Source organism: Lissotriton vulgaris, chromosome 6 (genome assembly GCF_964263255.1).
Source record: "Lissotriton vulgaris chromosome 6, aLisVul1.2, whole genome shotgun sequence".
NCBI classification, from domain to species: Eukaryota; Metazoa; Chordata; class Amphibia; order Caudata; family Salamandridae; genus Lissotriton; species Lissotriton vulgaris.
In genome coordinates this window covers 1,565,741,840-1,565,759,980 of record NC_141694.1, presented here as the reverse complement: position 1 = coordinate 1,565,759,980, position 18,141 = coordinate 1,565,741,840, and the positions used below count along the sequence as shown (strand labels likewise).

General features: G+C 45.1%; 2 protein-coding genes across 3 annotated transcripts in view; one reads left to right on the top strand and one right to left on the bottom strand.

Moving 5' to 3' along the window:
* The window catches only part of FBXO48 (F-box protein 48), a 79,300-nt gene extending 73,231 nt beyond the window's left edge, over window positions 1-6,069 (bottom strand). Inside the window, exon 1 of one of the 2 annotated variants that reach the window (XM_086925443.1) lies at window positions 5,915-6,069. The gene's annotated coding sequence lies outside the window, so the exon portion shown is untranslated. The remainder of the gene's footprint in view (window positions 1-5,914) is intronic. The other variant, XM_086925442.1, reaches the window with a different exon arrangement.
* A 690-nt stretch (window positions 6,070-6,759) lies between these two features.
* The window catches only part of APLF (aprataxin and PNKP like factor), a 675,440-nt gene continuing 664,058 nt past the window's right edge, over window positions 6,760-18,141 (top strand). Inside the window, exon 1 of the mRNA XM_086927733.1 lies at window positions 6,760-6,985. Coding sequence (XP_086783859.1) covers window positions 6,893-6,985 — 93 coding nt within the window. The 5' untranslated portion in view covers window positions 6,760-6,892. The remainder of the gene's footprint in view (window positions 6,986-18,141) is intronic.

Below are 18,141 nucleotides of genomic sequence, written 5' to 3'. Positions count from 1 at the left end.
GGATATATGCATATTTGTTTTCACTTTTTTCTCATCTTTGGGCTATCAGTCTATATGTTTTTTTATATTTTTTTCTCTGACAGTTACTGCTTTGTAAAAAACATAAACTTTCTTTTGTAAATACTCTACAGCCTTGACGAAAACACAAAGTGACGAAACACCTGTTGGATGTGCATTTTCTGAAGAATACAAGCCTGATAAATCATATGTAACAAATGACATGTTTTTATGAATCAAATTCTTACATATGTTTTGCAATAAAGGAGGAATTGTGGTAGTTATACACGTCTGTAGTGCTTGGACATTTACTTCCTGTTTAACATACGTTTGAGTGTGCTTTGGTTCCATATTTAACTCATGTTTAAACCCACTGATCTCACGATCAGTGTAGGTCTGCAGCTTTGGTAGTAGGGTGCCCTAACCATTACAGCACTTCACCGTTACTTTGATTTTCTCCCAACATACAACTTTTTCACTCTACTTTTTGTTCCTTTCATATAAGGTGCAATATCTGTTACCACTACTACCCACTTTCTTATAGTTTACCTCAAAAATCGCATCTGCTTTCACAAACCTTCCAGACACCTCTGCTCATCAAGATTCCTACTTGCACACGCCCCACACATACGGAAAAAGAGGTCCAGCTGTCATGCCCTCCCCTACATCACTCCTTAAAGTGTGGAAAAACCTGTGACTAAACATAAGAGCCTCCTCCTCAATTCTTGAGTTCTGCAAGAAGCTGAAGTCTTGGCTTATGGAAAAGTCCCACTGGGCCCTACGCGTGGCTAGGTTCACACATGCAAAGTGCCATGGAACCCTCCTTGTGATAGTGCGCTCTACAATTCTGTGTAACATAACAGGCCTTTTTTATGGGCAAACTGACTTCCTAAGCCTTTTCCTATGCAGTGATGGCCACTGTGTTTCCCGCTCACAGAGGCTTGATCGAAGAGCAGGGGGAGGGGTGCTGGTGATTGATCAATCAATCAATCAGGGATTTATAGAGTGCGCTACTCACCTTTGAAGGTCTCAAGGTGCTGGGGGGTGACGGGAGTGAGCAGCTCAGGATCAGTCGAGAGCCAGGTCTTGAGGCTCTTCCTGAAGGTGAGCAGAGTAGGAGAGTGTCTGATGTTGACTGGGAGCTCGTTCCAAACCTTTGCTGTGATGTAGGAGAAGGCTCTTCCGCCTTCTCTGGTTCTGCGGATGCGTGGGGTCTCTGCCAGGGTGAGGTCGGCGGAGCGGAGGTTCCTTTTGGGTACGTGGAAGTATACCCTCTCTAGTTGAGGTATTTGGGTCCAATGTTGTAAAGTGATTTCAAGGCGTGGGTGAGTAGCTTGAAGGTTACTCTCTTCTTAACGGGGAGCTAGTGGAGGTCTCGTAGGTGCTAGGTCATGTGCTTGTGTAGTGGGGTTCTGAGGGAGAGTCTGGCTGCTGTGTTCTGGATCTTTTGGAGCTTGTGTAGCAGGGTTCTGTTGATTTCGGGGTAGAGGGCGTTGCCGTAGTCCAGTCTGCTGGTTATGAGTGTGTGGTTGACGGTTTTTCTGCATTCGGGTGGGATCCACTTGAAGGTCTTGCGCAGGATGCAGAGGGTGTTGAAACAGGTGGCGGCGACGGCGTTGATGTGGTGGGTCATAGAGAGGGAGGAGTCCAGGATGATGCTGAGGTTTCAGGCATGGTCCGTTGGAGTGGGAGGGGTTCCGAGGGCGGATGGCCACTAGGTGTTGTCCCAGGCGAGGGGGAGGGTCCAAGGATGAGGACGTCAGTCTTCTCTGAGTTTAGCTTCAGGCAGCTGTCGTTCATCCAGGCTGCGACGTCCTTCATTCCTTCCTGGAAGCAGAGTCTGGGGTCTTTGGGATTTTTGGTGAAGGAGAGGATGAGCTGGGTGTCGTTAGCGTAGGATACTATGCTGAGCCCATGCTGTCTGACGATGGCGGCGAGCAGGCCATGTAGATTTTGAAGAGCGTGGGGCTGAGCAAGGATCCTTTGGGTACTCTGCAGTTGATTTCTGTTGGTTCGGAGAGGAATGGTGGTAGTCTGATCCTTTGGGTCCTGCCAGTGAGAAAGCAGCGGATACAGTCTAGGGCGGTTCCTCGTATACCTGCGTTGTGGAGTCTGGCTACGAGCATACTGTGTTAGATGGTGTTGAAGGCTGCAGAGAAGTCTAGTAGGATGAGGGCCGCAGTGTGGCCCTGGTTGAGAAGCATGCAGATGTCGTCAGTGGCAGCTCAGAGGGCGTCTCGTGCTGAGGTTGCTGTGAAATCCGGACTGGGAGGAGTTGAGGATGGCGTTCTCTTCGATGAAGGTGGTCAGCTGGGCGGTGATGAATCTTGCCGTGACTTTAGCTTCAAAGGGGAGGAGAGAGATGGGCCGGTAGTTTTTCAGGTCCATTGGGCCGGCCGTGGGTTTCTTGAGGAGGGGCTTGACCTCTACCCGCTTCTAGTCATCTGGGAAGATGCCGGATTCAAGGGAGGTGTTAATGGTCTGGCCTAGTTCGGGTGCTACGGCGGCGTAGGCTCTGTGGTAGATTTGAGGCGGGCAGGGGTCCATGGGAGCTTCTGAATGTGTGTTCTTCAGTGTCGCAGTGGTGTCTTCGGTGGTAGCAGGTTTCCAGGTTGTGATGGTCGGCTGGTCGTCGGTGGTGGGGTTGGGGGTGGTGTCTGGAGTGTGTTTGCTGAAGTTTTCGTTGAGGGCCTTGGCGTTCCGGTGGAAGTAGGAGCTGAGATTGTTGCAGAGGTCCTGGGATGGTGTGACGTCCGTGGCTTCGCTGGAGGGTTTGGTGAACTGCTGTACAACGTTGAAGAGTTCTTTTGCGTTACTTGCATTGGTGAGGATTTAGTTCTTGATAAAGGTCCGCTTGGTGGCTCTTATGCGTTGGTGGTTTTCCTTCATGGCGTTCCTGTAGGTGTTCAGGTCCTCTGAGGTTTTTCCTGTTCCGCCAGAGTTTCTCAAGGCGTCTGCAGGAACCTTCAGGGGGAGTTGTTTGACGAGGTTGCGGAGGGATGCAGCTGCGATGGGCGCAGGTCAAAGTGGGGTGGGGTTTGAGGGGGTGATGGGGCAGATTTCATCTGCAGTCAGGCATTGTTTTATTTTGTGTGCTTCAGACAGACTGCATTTAAATTGCCACGCACATTTTGGTGCAAGTTAAAAACATGGCACATGAAAAACATGAAAGTGAGGCCTATTCAGTCTGAAATGCTTTTGCTGAATTAACATGTGTTTTTTTCAGTGTAGAGAAAAGTGGCCTTTTTAGCTTTGAAGATTAATAGAATGTGTTTCTCTCTTCCCAGCTCATCCCTTATAATCTAAATTCACTATTTCTGTCTTAAAAGACTTTGACTTGTTGCATATTTTGATAAACATTTTCAGTTAATAACACCTCTTTTTATAATGTGTGTGAATTAATAATGCACCAAACACTACACAGGGGGCTAAATGCTTTTTTGCATGAAAAGCTATCTAAAACACTAAAGCATGTTGCTGTGTGCGCTGTATTTAACTGTGTGCGCTGTGTTAACTGTGTGTGTGTTTTTAAATTTTACACTAAAGCATAAAAATGCTATGTTGCACATTGCACATTTATTTTGCATGTTATCATAAATAATAGAAAAGCTGCTTTACACTAATAGCTTGGCTAGGTAAACATTTATAAGGGGTATTATTATGGAGTTGGGAAACATAATGGGCTGATTTACATGAAATTAATATTCTATTTGTGTTTGTTTTATTTTTGGGCCTACCATTAAATGGCTACCTGTGAAACCAGTAAGGCTATGGCTTGCTTTGAAAGAGAAGAGAGCATGCGCTGACACCAGCTTGACTCAAACCATGAAGAAGTCAAGGACATCTTGAACTGTACATTCTTGTGATTGTGCCCATGTACCAGTTTGATAAAGTATCTGTCCTGCTGCGCTGTGACAGGAAGGAAGGAAAACTATAGAAACATTTTCCCTAGCAATTGTTGCAAACTTATAAAATGTATTTATTATGTATGCTTCTTTTGGTAAAACTGGTATAGTCAGGTTTTTAGAATGAGTCAGGGTGGTAAGAACTCATGCTATTGTGGCTGACCAATCACGTACAGGTTTTCCTGAAGATGCAACATTTTTGTGTGGACTGCCAAGAATTAGAGTATAAATAATGACCTCTCTGGAGGGGCTTTGGGGTTCTAGGCTCATTAGGGGTGTGTGTGAGCTCTTGAGAGAAGGAACAGATTAGACCAGACATTCTATGGGTTAGGTACGAGAAAAGTCCCGGGAGATTGCTGAAGGGCGGAGTTTGCGTCCAAGGAGAGTCAGGGTGAGGTTTCTTGCTTTCACGTCATATTTTGGCACTGCAGGCCACATTCCTTTGAGGTCTGGTGAAGGAGGGGCTGTTTTCCTCTTTAGACACAGACAGACAGAGAGTGCAGCTGATTAAGATAGAATTAGATGATAAACTTTAAGTTTATGCTTTGACTAATTAATTAGGTCTGAAAAGATTTATTTGACTTTTGCATTTATTTCTCTTAATGGGAAATTTTTGCCAACTATTTAATTATTGATTAGCTTTGCAAGACTATTTTTTCTTAGAACCTCTTTAAGAATTTTGACTGATATTTTGCGCAACATTTTCTTTCCTACATGTAATGCTTATATGCAGACTGTAATGTGTTCTTTATTAATGCTATTTTTCCTGTTTTCCAAATTCAGTAACCTGATTGATATTTTACTAATGAATAAAGGGTCAGAGAAAAAATAACTTTTGACTAGAAAATAAAACCCTTTAAATACTCAACAACTTTCTTTATTGGCTTAAAATAATAATTGCATTTTTGACTGTTCATCTTTATTTAAAGTCTCCTGAAGGTAATACATGGTGTGAAGGGCCCAACACCTTTTTCAGCGGTAAATTAGAGGTAGCATGAGGGTTTTGTATTGAGAAATTACCAGAAGAAATTACCGCTCCATCAGGGGTACTGCTGATTCTTGCGGCCGTGTCAGTCGCAGGTAAGAGCAGGGGTAAGGGGGCGGTCTGACTCCCCCAAACCTCATGCCACCTGGGGCGGTCCGCCCTCACCTGCCCCCCCCTAGCTATACCACTGTACCTATGCTAGTTCGTTTTTTCTATTTGATTTGATTTCAACTTCATATTAATTGAGGCATGCATATTGATTATTGATTGATACTGGGTGATTTTGCCTTCTGTAATTTTTACATTTTAATAAACCTTTATGGTTTGAAAATTTAACATTCTTCATCTTCACTGTGGAGTCTAATTTACTTCCCGTATTTAAATGTTTTTTTTTTGTTGAACATCCTCAGTTTTGAATTTTGATTCATCGGGTAGCGCTTTATGGCCCCCAAAACTAGCACAATGTAAAGCGCTAGCCGTTGCTCAGGTTAAAACACAGTTGATCATTCTACAGCACAGTGATCGACAGTATGGCAGGTTGTGCAGCTGTTTGCAGATGTCTCGAGTGTCCTAATGCTTGGGTGACCAGACGTCCCGGATTGGCCCAGACAGTCCCAGTTTTCATCAAAGGACTGTCTCGGCCTCCGGAGACTTTCTTCTAAAACACAAAAATGTCCTGGTTTTTAAGGGCGGGTGGGGTGAATCGGTACATTAATTATAGTGTATTGCAGGCTCACATGTCAACCGGCCCTTTACACAGACATAAGTTCACTTGTTTCCACTCTCCTGCTGTGCTGCCTCGTCTCAATCAAGCAACACAGCAGGATTTTATGTACTAAGGTGTGAATCAGGGCTGCAGAGCCCGTCTGTGCCCGTCCCGGTTTTTCGTTCTGACAATCTGGTCACCCAACTTTAATGCTCCACGAGAAATAAAGCTAACTAATCGCTTTCGATACAATTGCTTGGATTCTTCTTTTCATCACACTATAGAATGTTTCTCTGACTCCTTTGAAAACGTGGAACTCACCTTAGTCGGCTGCGGCCAGTCTCCTCTGCTGCTCCGGCTCCGGCCCCGTCCTTTGAATATTGTCGTTAGGATCAAAAATACAACGGTAAAGGAACAGTCACTGCCTGTTTAAAACCTTGGAACTTCCGAATCACTGTATATTTTTATGACGGAACAATGCACGTCTCTGTCTCCGCCTGTCATTCTAAGAATTTTACATAGCTGTCGGGATTTGTAGTCCCACCCATGAACCACTTAACTAGAAAAACACAGAAAGAACTACAAATCCCATATGTCCACGGGTAGAAAACTCAGGGTATTTAAAGAACATCGATAGGATCACCATGGCAGCACAGCTAGGGGTGCGGCAGCTGTCAGTGAAGAAGTTGGGGGCGGGATGTAGGCGTGTCTTGTTATACCGCTACAACAACATGCCCGAGAGCGATTTTAACTAAACACGCCTCCCCCACGCAATGTTTACTAACCTATCTCTGCTGCACAGTCAGTATAGCAACGTGGAGTATGTGTGATCAAAATCTAAATTGTGGGGAGGGATGGAAGGAAGTTAATGCAGTACAGATGGGCTCGCAGAATTTAATACCTATTCAAGCAGGGCACACGTGTGTTCCCGTGCAACCCTAGCGCGAGGCGAGGGATGTCTGGGAGAGGAAGACCCACAAGTTATTACACAAACTACAACAGCAAAACGTGCTTTGAAATTGCGTTTCATGAAATGCTAAAGTCATCCGTGTTCCTCGCGCTGCCCACTGCCCTCTTTTGCAGACCGGTCGCATTAACCTGCCTCGTGCCGGGGTGAGATCCCGAGTCTTCCGCAGCAGCCCCGGAACCTTTGCCCGCTAGGGTTTGTTTCCGGTCGGTATGGGAATCTTTCAAATCGAAACGCGGAAGCCGCGCGCTGCAGGAGATTGCTGAGCTGACGGACGCCTCTGCACTGCTATCCTGTTGTTGATCCAAAAAGCTGAGCCCACCGGTACATAAATGCCTGGTCTGGAGCTGGAGGCGGCAGACGGCTGCGGCCGTATCTCTCTGCCCGCTGGGGAGACGGTGATAGGCAGAGGGCCCTTTCTGGGAGTAAGTACTGCACTTTGATGCAAACTAGCTAGTGACAGACATACAGTATTTCACCCTATTATCGTTCACAATTAACTTGTGAATAACCACTATGTATAGACGTATAACGTTATGAATTGTAATACCAGAGTTTATTGCAACTCGTAATTTTGAGCTACGTTCACTCGGGCGATGTTGATAGTCATCAAAACAAGGTCATATTTATTTTTTTGAGGGCAGGATTCGCTTCGACCAGAATACGCCATGAATGATAACCACTTGTGTTACATACTTGATAATTACATATTACTTATTTATTTTATTTTTTATTTTAAAAGTTTTATATAGCGCTAGCTTGACCCGTAAGTATCAGAGCGCTTTACATACACATAGTAAACAGCAGAAGAATATTACATTACATAGTAGGCGGGCAGTAAGGAAGCATGTACATGCTGCTGTACATTTTTTGACACATGATCACTTTGCACTGCATCACTTTTCTTTTGCAGTATTGTGCACTTTACTTACGAATGCAATCGTGGCTTCATATATTGTGTAAAGAAAGTTTGCCAAGAATCCATGATTTGTATATGACTTGGTCATTGGAGGCTTATGATAAATATCCATATACTAGTGGATTAATGATTAATTATTTTGTTCTATTGTTGCATACAATAAGAAATACAGTGGTGGGATTTTTTATCATGGATTTTTAAACATTTGTGAAGCGTGAGAAATTTCCTAGCTAACAATAAGAACGTTTCAGTTCTATTAAGGACAAGTTGGCATGAAATATGCATTACTCTCTTCACTATATTAAATCAGCAGCCTTTAAAGAACATATTAAAGCAAAACACACAGACTACATATCCCATGAACCATAGGGGGGGGGGGGATGAGTCTCCATTGTAACCTTAGTCCAATCATAGTCCAATCTGGTGTATATAACTCCATGACGTTCTTTCCTGTTTCTCTTCTTCACTGGAGGAAGTTAACCTTGAACACTTGTCCTATTCGATTTTCGGATCATTCCCTACAACAGAGAGGTAACTCAGTTCAGTTCAGTACATTTTTATTTCGAAAATACATAAGACAAATCATCAGTTACATTACATTTCTGAACCATACAATATTAAAAACAAAATTGATATACTTATAAAAGCATATAAAATTAAATACATCCTAAATCGGCCTCTGGTGATTCTTAGTTTGACAGCAATTTAAAAAAAACTCATGATAGAGCATAAGGTGCGCATGGCAGTAGCTCTTTGCAGAAATAATAGAGCAGTTTTAGCATGACGAAGTTTTGACTCTTTTAAAATATCTACAAGGAATCTACGGCGAGGGGTACGATAAAAAGAACATAACAGTACAAAATGGAGGGTGTCCTGCGGAGACCTATTGTCGCAGCCCCAGTCACCCTTCTGCTCAATTGTTAAGGTAAAACCAGACGGGTAAGCTTAGATATTAGGTAACAAATTGAGCCTAAAACGACACATTAAAAATCTATCTTGCTGATTATGCATTAAAAATAAATATGGTTCCATACCCTCTCCGTTGCTTACTAAAGAGTGTGCAGCTACAGATGTTTTTGTGGAATCAAGCTGTTTCCTGCCCAGATCATATTTGCCTAATAGCAGTTTTTGGATCCGATATTTACAGGGAGTGTCGATCAGAGACGGATCAGTGAATAATATTTGGTGGTCTATGCTCCCTAGAGTTTCTTTAACATATTTTAGCCAGGGGATTTGTAGGCACTTGTCTCTCTAAAGGCAGTCTTTGACTATTTGCCTACTGAGCTCTGCTTCTGGGTTTACCCAGATTCGCAGCCAGGTCAGGATGGTTCTCACTTTTATCTGGTCGGTAATATATGGGATACCAAGCTCTGTGGGTGCAATTGCTGCTGGGATGCACTGTGGTGTCTTCAGCATCTTACGTAGGAACTTATCTTCCTCTACTTGTAACTGGTGTACATCCCTAAAGCCCCAGACCTCTGCCCCATACGTGGCTTAGGCGGTGCTAACAGCTCTATACAGCGTCATTATTTACTCTGGTGACCAGCGGCCCAGCCTGCGTGCAAAGTTTAAAATAGCACCATTTGCTGAGACCAATTTCCTACACCTTTCCTCCAACAAGGAGGCGAACCTAATCTATCCATCAAACAAAAGACCCAGATATGAGAATGTATTAACAGTTTCTAGCACATGAGTTCCTATCTTAAATACAAATTTCTTAGGGGGTTGTTTCCCTGCCACCATTGCAAAGGATTTGGTCAGGTTCACTGAGTGATCCAGATTCTCCATAAACTTTACAAATCCATTAACCAGATGTTGCAGGCTCAGTGATGTTCGTGCAAGCAGGACCGCGTCATCCACGTACAGCAGTACTGGTATATGGCGTGATCCTGCTTTGGGGCAGTCAGTCTCCAGGGCCATCAATGTGCTTTCTAGGTCATTTATGTAGAGAGAGAATAGGAAAGGGGCTTTAAGACTGCTCTGCCTAATAGTTGGCTGACACATCTATCAGCGAGATTGGTCTATAGCATTGCGGGTTGTCCCTACTGCCTTGCTTGTACATAGGGACAATCAATGCTGTAGCCCAAGATCGCGGGGGCTCAGTTTTTAGGTCGAGCTCGACCTGCATTCACTGCGAAGCATTGATTGCTGTCTGCTCGACAACTATTGTCAGCCGTTTCTGGGAATGTAGACACGAGTCAGACGCGCGCTTTTTCCTAGTCAGTTTTGACCGCGGGAGCGCGCTGCTGGCTGCTTGCCGTGTGTGCGGTGTCAGTTTCGCTTCCATCAGTTTCGTTAGCTCGAGCCTAGACGTGCAAGCAATGCGAAACACAGCCAGCCCCCACCCCCCTGCACAAACACATACACACGCTGCCACCCCCCCTGCACACACACAGACACGCACGCATACACACGCTGCCGCCCCCTACCCCCCCTGCACACACAGACACACACCCCGCCCCATGCACTGGGAGATCCGCTCTGAACACGACACTCGGGGCAGGCGGCATCAAACCCACCCTGCTGTGGATAGTTACAAGCATGGTGGAGGGGACACAGGGAGGCTGGTCAACCGAGAGTACACCAGAGCTGCACTTACTCTACACTATCGTTTTCCTAAGGCCACACCAAGTCAGTATCTCCCTCGCAAGCCTTTCTCGCTGAATCTGGGCGAGCGAGCTCAAACCACTCCCCCGCCGCAGCCGGCCCCTTTCTTCCATGTGAAGGCCGGGCTGCTGGCTGCGAGGCCTGGCGGTGGAGGGAGCGAGAGGGCGCGCAGGGGCCGTCAGAGGGTTCCGGACACAGCAGCAGCACCGAGGCGAAGCATCCTACCTGTGCCAAGACATCGCCGGGTATTGCAGTGTTGTTCACACATTATTACAGTCTCATTGTCCTTCCGTGAACAGGGATGTGGAAATCCTATAGCCCGACGCCCAGGACATATTGTTTGGGGTCAAGGGCAACAAGTTTTAATGTGCATTTTGTCCTTGGGACAAGGAGGCCCAACCCCCAGCTGCGCAAACCCTTTGGCTGCCAGTTTGCAGTACCACATTAAGGCTCAGGGAAGGGCACTGCCTACAGTTAAGTTAATATTTGTGTACATATGTTAATGCTGTTCAAACTTGTATTTATGGTTCATTAATTGAGAGCCTTTATTATTAGGCTGAGCGCTCTCAGTAAATGTAAGTTTCTGACTGCACTACTGACAATGGTTCCAGTATAAAATTGTGGACACACGGTTTCGAAGTTTAGCAATATGAGGCTATGCATAATGCTCCCATAATGCTCTCTGATTAGATGCAAATATTTGCAGAAGCTTGAAAGCAAGATTAATGATTATTTGCTTTCAATATAAAATGTTCCTAAAAAATGAAAGTAGGAAAAAAATGTTTTTGCTAAACTAGTGTAAAATTTCAGTTACCATTTCTTTTCAGCATCATGTTGTAAAATGTGTTGATGCACGCTAGTATTTCCCCCAAATATTCATATTAGAAAATCAGTGTAACCAGTTTCAATAAGATCTTGGGGGAAAAAATAAACAAGCATTGGCAAAGCCAGTAGGCCTGAAATGGTAGTCAGCTTTTTAGTTTTGGCAATATGTGACTTGTTTTGGCATGGTTTTTGTAAAACCTTATTGATGTGAGAGCTGCCGGACCCTCACCAATATAACAAACATTGGCAATAGCAAAAATTGTTTTTGGTCTCAAAAAAAGCACACACTTCCACATTAGTTACTGGCACTGAACAAAAACTATGTTGTGTGCCGATATGCTCCTTGTGAAAGAGCAGAATACTGTCACTCACAGTGAAGCAAGCCGATACAGAGAGAGAATTTTAATATACACAAAATGTCATGGGTAATGCCAGACCAAATTAGGGGCCCAATTATCAAAGAAAGTCTCAAAAGTGCATCCTTGGTATATGTCCTATTATGGGCAGCTATATGGCTTTTGTGAATTCACAAGAATTTACAGCAGTAGGGCAAGAAATAGTACTCCTAGAAAATATTTGTGAACTGCATTTTAGCCTGAGCAAATATGCATGTATAGATTTACTCATGTAAACACCTGACTGTTTGCAAGTTTATTTTCACTCGAAGCAATTTTTTCCCAACTCTGGAAGAAGTTTTACATCTGCCATTGTCAGGAGTAAATTTTCAACATTTCTCAGTATAGGAAAAGATTAGAGAAGAGTTGTTAAAAACCCTTAAAACATGCAAGTTATTAGGTTTGCACAGACTCGAAAGGACATTCCAACCCTGGAACTATTGATTACCACTACCTTCAATCCCAGTATGTAGATCTGCGGAAACGTAGAAACATAAAGGGATTGCTTGTATTGAAACACTAGTATGGTATGAGCCCTGGCATAATCAGAGAGGCTGTTTAAGAGTTCTTATATAATGAGATTACTGCCATAATTTGTCGCCGCACAACATGGCACCAAAGGGACAAGTGGATTTTGTTACAGGACAAGTAGATTTATGAAGCAACCTGCCCCATGGACAAGTAGATATTTTAGAAAATTCCACACCCCTGACCGTGAAGAAGTGTTGCTGATAGTGCAGGGCTGCTGAGAGAGTGCAGCAAGCCCGATAATAAATCTGTATCAATGTGCTTTCTGTTTCAGTGTTTGCCGGTGGGCGGGCCACTAATTGGGCTTCATTTGGTAGAATGCTTAGGAAGGCAGTGTGTGCCGTGCGAAAGCTTTTTCCTTCCATGTATGGTGGACCACGCCCCTGCACACACACACACTGCAGCAATGGACGAATAGCACGTTAACACAGCGTTGAGGCGGGCGATTTGAAGCAGCTGCGTAGCAGGCCTCTTAATTAAGGCTGCCACTGACACCAGCAGTAACCGATCACAGTAAGTAATAAAAACCCAATGCCGCTTTTTTTTTCTTGCACGTGGTGACTCCGGTCCCCTGAACTGAGTCAGAGGCCTTGGGGCACCACGCACCACGGACCCCAGTACCAAGGTCCCTGGCTACACACGATGTGGCACAATAGTAACAGACATCTGGGTCAAGGCTTTTGATGGAGAGATTAGTTCCCCCAGTGTCTGACTTTGTCCATGAGCGATATATTGTGGGTGTGAGTGTAGGGGGCGGGAAGGGACAGAGCACTTGCAGGGCGTCAGTGAAAGGAATAGTGTCTTTCCTACAAGGGCGCGCTCTCTCTCTCTTACTGCACCTCTATTTGAGACTTCCCCAGGACTCTTCTCTCCTCTGCAGCGCCCCTCTTATCACACCACCTGCCCACTACCAGAGCCCTTCATTATTCATCCGGGCCTTTCCTCAGAGACCTCATTCACATACCCTTGGGAGGTTTTCCTCTTGCTCAGTGTGTATTCCTTATCGACCTCGTAATCGATGCCCCTAAGGGTCTCTATCCCCTACCATACAGTCACATGGGCCTTCTTCGGGGTCTCCCTCCTATGCAGCTGGTCAGGGATGGTGGGCACAGAGAGGGGTAAGAGCTTCAGAGAGAGAGCACTGTGCACAGAGGGACTGTCACTGAGACTACACTTCGTGCCCAGCCTAACCTCCTACCCGAGTGCAGGAACATACCCCCCTACTCGACCACTGTGGGGCTCTGCTCCTGCCCTCTCCGTGCACAAGGTTAAGGCACAGGTCAGGTGCACGTCACTAAGCATTCCTGGGCGTGCCTGCTTCACAGGGTCTAAATCAGGGCTGCTCATGGCTGGACCCTCCAGGCATAGAGGACAGCCATTCATTATGCAAATGAGTCCCATTTTGAATGATTATATGCAAATGTGTGTATCTCTGGACAGTTTTAAAAGTTGCAATACAGGCTGGGATGGTGAGGTGTGTGGTTTGTTGCACGTGAGAGCCTGACTTCACTGGAAAAAAGTGTAATGTAGTCCGCGTCTAATGTTGTGAAGTGCTCCTCTGTCTATCCACAACAGGGTTCACCCCATATAAAACTGCAAAAAATAAATAAAATGCTGATTCCTCTTGACACCCCTGCGCTCATTATATGCCCCCCATGGATTAAGGATAAAGTGTTAACCTGTGATGACAGAAATAAATGCACATCTAACTAGAATTGGTGAATTGCTGAGTGTGAAACTGGAGAATCTGGAGTCAATCCTGGCTTTGATGCTTGACCAAATGTTGTGATAAAAAGCAAATATTTGATTTGAGGATGTGCGCTGCACAAAGCATCCCTTGTTTTTGACTTATTAGCATTATTAGACTCTTTTGCTCCACCAGTCCTTATCTAGGTCACATTACGAGGTACATATCTCTGGAGCCAAAGGTGAAAGTGGGTCGAGCCAATGGAGGCTGTGGGTGGAGCCAGGAAAGGGGGTGGTTGCCTCTCATAAAAATATTTGAGCACCGGCACCTCTTCTTCTTTTTTTTTTTTTTTTTTTTTTTTTTACAAATTAAGCACTGCCTGGGCTCCACCACCTCCCGGCAGCAGGCGGCGAGGCTGCACCTCACACACACATATATATACCCCCCCCCCCCACACATACACACACACACACACACACCCACACTCTCACCGCAAGGTCGAAGGGCCAGATCACTGCCGGTCTAGTCAACTCCTTACACTTTAAACGTTGTTAAATTCCCCCAAATGGCTTAAGTAAAGATAACACTAAATGGCAGTGCAGCTTTTACGTGTTTCACGGAGCATACCACTTTTTAGGTGTCTTTCTGTCTGCCTCAATGGTTGTGTTTTTTTTTCTCCAGAAGAGCGCTGTGCATGTTGATTAGACTAGTCATTTACATTGTCCGTTGTAAATTTGTACCTACAAGTCCCAACATGCCCTTTGCTATTGGCTGATAATCCACGACGGGCTGAAACCAGTCTCGTGATACAGAGCCAGTTGACAGCTTTGATAACAGACAATTGTCCACGTGGTGGCCGCTGCTTTTGACACGAGGCCACCATTAAAACAAGAGTCCATGTTATCAGCAGTTAGTTATCAAATGCAGTGGTCTCTCATCTTGCCAGCGAACCGCCCTCATGGCATGGGCCTGGTGACTCCTATGCTAATATCACCAGTCAATAATCCGTGCCGTGGCCTCTGCCTTGCGCCTAGGTGTCAGTTTCCAGCTGTGGTATTATTAGCAGTCAATCTACGCCATGGCCGCTGCCTAGCGTCAGTTCAACACATATTAAATTACAAATGCTATCGGTGTCACATTTGCGAAAGTTAAAACTATTGGCATTGTAAATGACAAAGCTATTAATTTCACAATTTTCAAAACAAACACATAAATAAAATATTTGTCATTTACAATACCAATAGCTCAAACTTTCCTAATGCGAGACCTATTGCATTGCAAATGCTTGTTATCGCTGCATTTAATACTCTGGTCATGATGGGCGCCCATAATTCAATATTACTTAGATAGCCATCCGGACCTGGTGCCTTATTTTGGGTCAGACCTTGGATTGCCTTAGTAATTTCCTGTAGAGAGAATTCTAATTCCATGGGTCTCGCCCCCTCCCAGGATCCAACCCTAGCTATCGCGCCCTGGTGGTTGTATAGACTCAAAGTGGGTGACCCATTGTTCGGGGAGTATATTAGTACTGATAACAGGGGAACTGGAATCTTGAAAACAAGGGCTGTTGATGATTCTCCAAAATTGGGTGTAGTCCTTATTTTCACCTGCTTCCCTCAGGTTATCCCAGACTTCCTTTTGGAGTGTGATCTTTCTCTGTTTGACCTGCATTTTATAATTACGCCTACACAGGGCAACTTTATTCTTGTCTCTCTGGAGCGTCTTAAGGCACAATTTTAGCTCCCTCAAAGCCCGCAAGCAGTTAGAGTCAAACCATCGTGGAATTGCTGAGTCCTTTACAGGGCGTTTGGTTTTTAATAATCCATCAACCACCTTAGTTAAGGACTCAAATGCAAGGACCACATGTCTGCCCTCTATTGTGAGTTCAAGGCAGGCCTCTATTTGTTCTTTCCCTCTTTCCATTAGGGTGCTATAAAATTCTTGAGCATTGATCTTTGCCCATCTTTGGCGCCTCCCCTGATCCGTTGGACGGATTTCAATGTCTATAAAGGCGTTCCTTACTGTCAGCCCGTTATATAGAATTTCGAGAGTTAGGGGATTATGGTCACTAAAGGGGCTCCAGTCCGTTCTTACCTCTTTAACCTGCTCTGTTGCAAAAGTGGATATTGTGATAAAATCTATGATGGATGAGCAGCCTCTTCCCTTAAATGTTGGTGTGAGAGTGTCTCCTGCTCTCAGAGCCAACAGGTCAATAGTGTGGGTAAGAGCAAACCTGTCAAGTAACTTCATAAGCAGTGTTCCCTCTTTATTGTGTTCAAAGTGTGGACCACTTTCTTCAGGGCAAGAGGACCAATCAGGGCTCACGGGGAGAAGTTTTTGACACAGGTTGTAGTTGAAGTCGCCCATAAGCAAAATAATTGGTTCTGGGCCTCCCTGCCTTCGGTCAATTTCTTCACTTAATCTACTCTCTAGTTCTTGTATCACTGGGTAGTTCCCATCAATCGGCCCTGAGTTATAGAAGTTTAATGTTGGGAACCTCTGACCCTGTCCCTGGAAAGCCAGTGCTTGTAAAGTATCTGAAACCCAGGGGGGTTGTGACCATGTGCCTTTTAAATCTAAGTCAACATATAAGGCCAGCCCTCTTTTCGTTCTCCCTGATCTACCTTCCTGCGCAGGCGCAAAGAAGCATTTGTAGCCATCTAACTGATAGGGAGAGAGGTCGCGTGCCCAGTTCTCCTGTAGTGCTATAATATGGAAGCCAGAGATGTACTCCCTCCAGTCCTTGATATCAAATTTCCCCCCCAGGCCCGCTATATTCCAGGACAATAAAGCTAGCCCTGCCCTAGATGCTTTTCCTCCCTCTGAGGCCTGATCATTCGGTCTAGACTCTGTTCTCTTGTGGGTCTTTAACTTGCTAGCAACCCCACCACTCTGTATTGGGGGTTCTTCAATCCTCAGGTCTTCCAGGCTTTCCCCCGCCCCTTTCGTAATACATACAGGTCCAGCCCCTGTGGTTGTGTTTTCTTGCCCTTTCTCTGCAGGCGGTAGTCAGTCGTTTACATCGAGCGACTGTAGGGGGGCGAATCTTTTTCTCCACTATGTGTAATCTCGAGATGGTAAGAACTGGCCTGGATGGTTAGGCATTCTGTCCCTTTGTCTATATGGTGCCCTTCCTATGCTCCACATTAGATAGGTCAAATTATATGTGCTCCGCCTCCTCGGGTAAATATATCCCAGAGGGAGGGTGCAAATGGTACTGGTGTGGTTTCTGTTTGTATTTCCCTATATGTATTCCACCTGATTGACGTCTCTGAAATTAGCCACAATACAGTCCCCTGTTATATCTTTCATTCTGCCTCCTAGCCAGTTCACTCTTCTTACATGTAGAATCTCCCCCCTTTCCCCGGTATTCAAGGGCCTATGGATGTTCAGCCATTTAATTATTTTGGATTTAAGTTATAGGTGTGATTCTTTTTCTGCAGCCCTGAGTTCCGGCACCCCTGCGAATACAATAACATAAGGGCAAGCTTCCGGGGGTAGATTTATATGTGGTGGTGGACTTTCTGGTCCGTCATATGAATCATAGTCATTTTGAGGTAAGCTAGTTGGACCTTGACTTGTGTGATGGCCTTCTTGCCCCAATTGTGTGAGTGTTTGCTGTTGGGCTTTATCTGTGTGTTTGATTCCGTCCTTCTGGGAATTTCCCTTCTCTGGGTATGCTGAAGCTTTAGTAGGGTCATGTACCTGAGCGATCGTGTGTTATGTGTTACTAACACAGTTGTTATTGACCGCTATTTTGCCAGTGACCATGTTTATGGATTGGTTGGGGCCTGTAGTAGGATTCTTGCTTATCGGGCCCATTGTCTTGCCCTGTTTAATCAATTCATTGGCTATTTTGTCTATCCTACTGACTATCGGTTTTATCTGGCTAATGATGAAGGCTTCTAGATGTTTTTTTAGGTCTCCAATTACCTCATCTATCCACCCTGGCGGTCTTACGTGGAGTGGCACTACTTCTTCAGGGGTGACCTCTTGTCTATTTTTGGGTCGACTAGCTCCTATGTTTGATTTATTTTTCCTGAACTGGCCCTTGCCACGCCCCCGTTGTTTGGGTCTGCTGTGTATGGTAAGATTACTGTCCCTTGAATCTTCTGCCCCAGGTTGTGCTACCTGTGTTGCGCAGGGTATGCCCTCGATTGAGTCAATCTCTATCTCTGTGTTGGGACTTTCAGGTAGGGTTAGATCCCTGGCTTGTGTGGGGGTAACTAATATGGGATTTAGTGAAGAGGACAAGCTCCTTTCCATGCGCTCAATCTCCCCGGAGACTTTCCTCAGCATCAGGTCTATCGCAGTAGTTTTTTTTACTTTGTTGGGAGGTACATCGTTTGTTTCTGCAATGACCTGGTTTGGTGTACCAGCTAAGTGTGCTTTGCTCGTAACCGAGTGTGTTTTTGGGGGTTTAGACATGATTACATTTCGGTAAACTATCTCCCAAACCTGTCCTTCCTGGCTTCCTACTGGTAAATATCACAATAGTGCTAATCCGGTCTGTGCCTGCCCTTCTCCCAGTCCACAGTCTTATAATATTTGAGACGAATTTTGTCAAGCAGTTCAGTAGTAGGGTCGTCGTGTTGTTATCCTCCCAATCAGAAGAGTAAT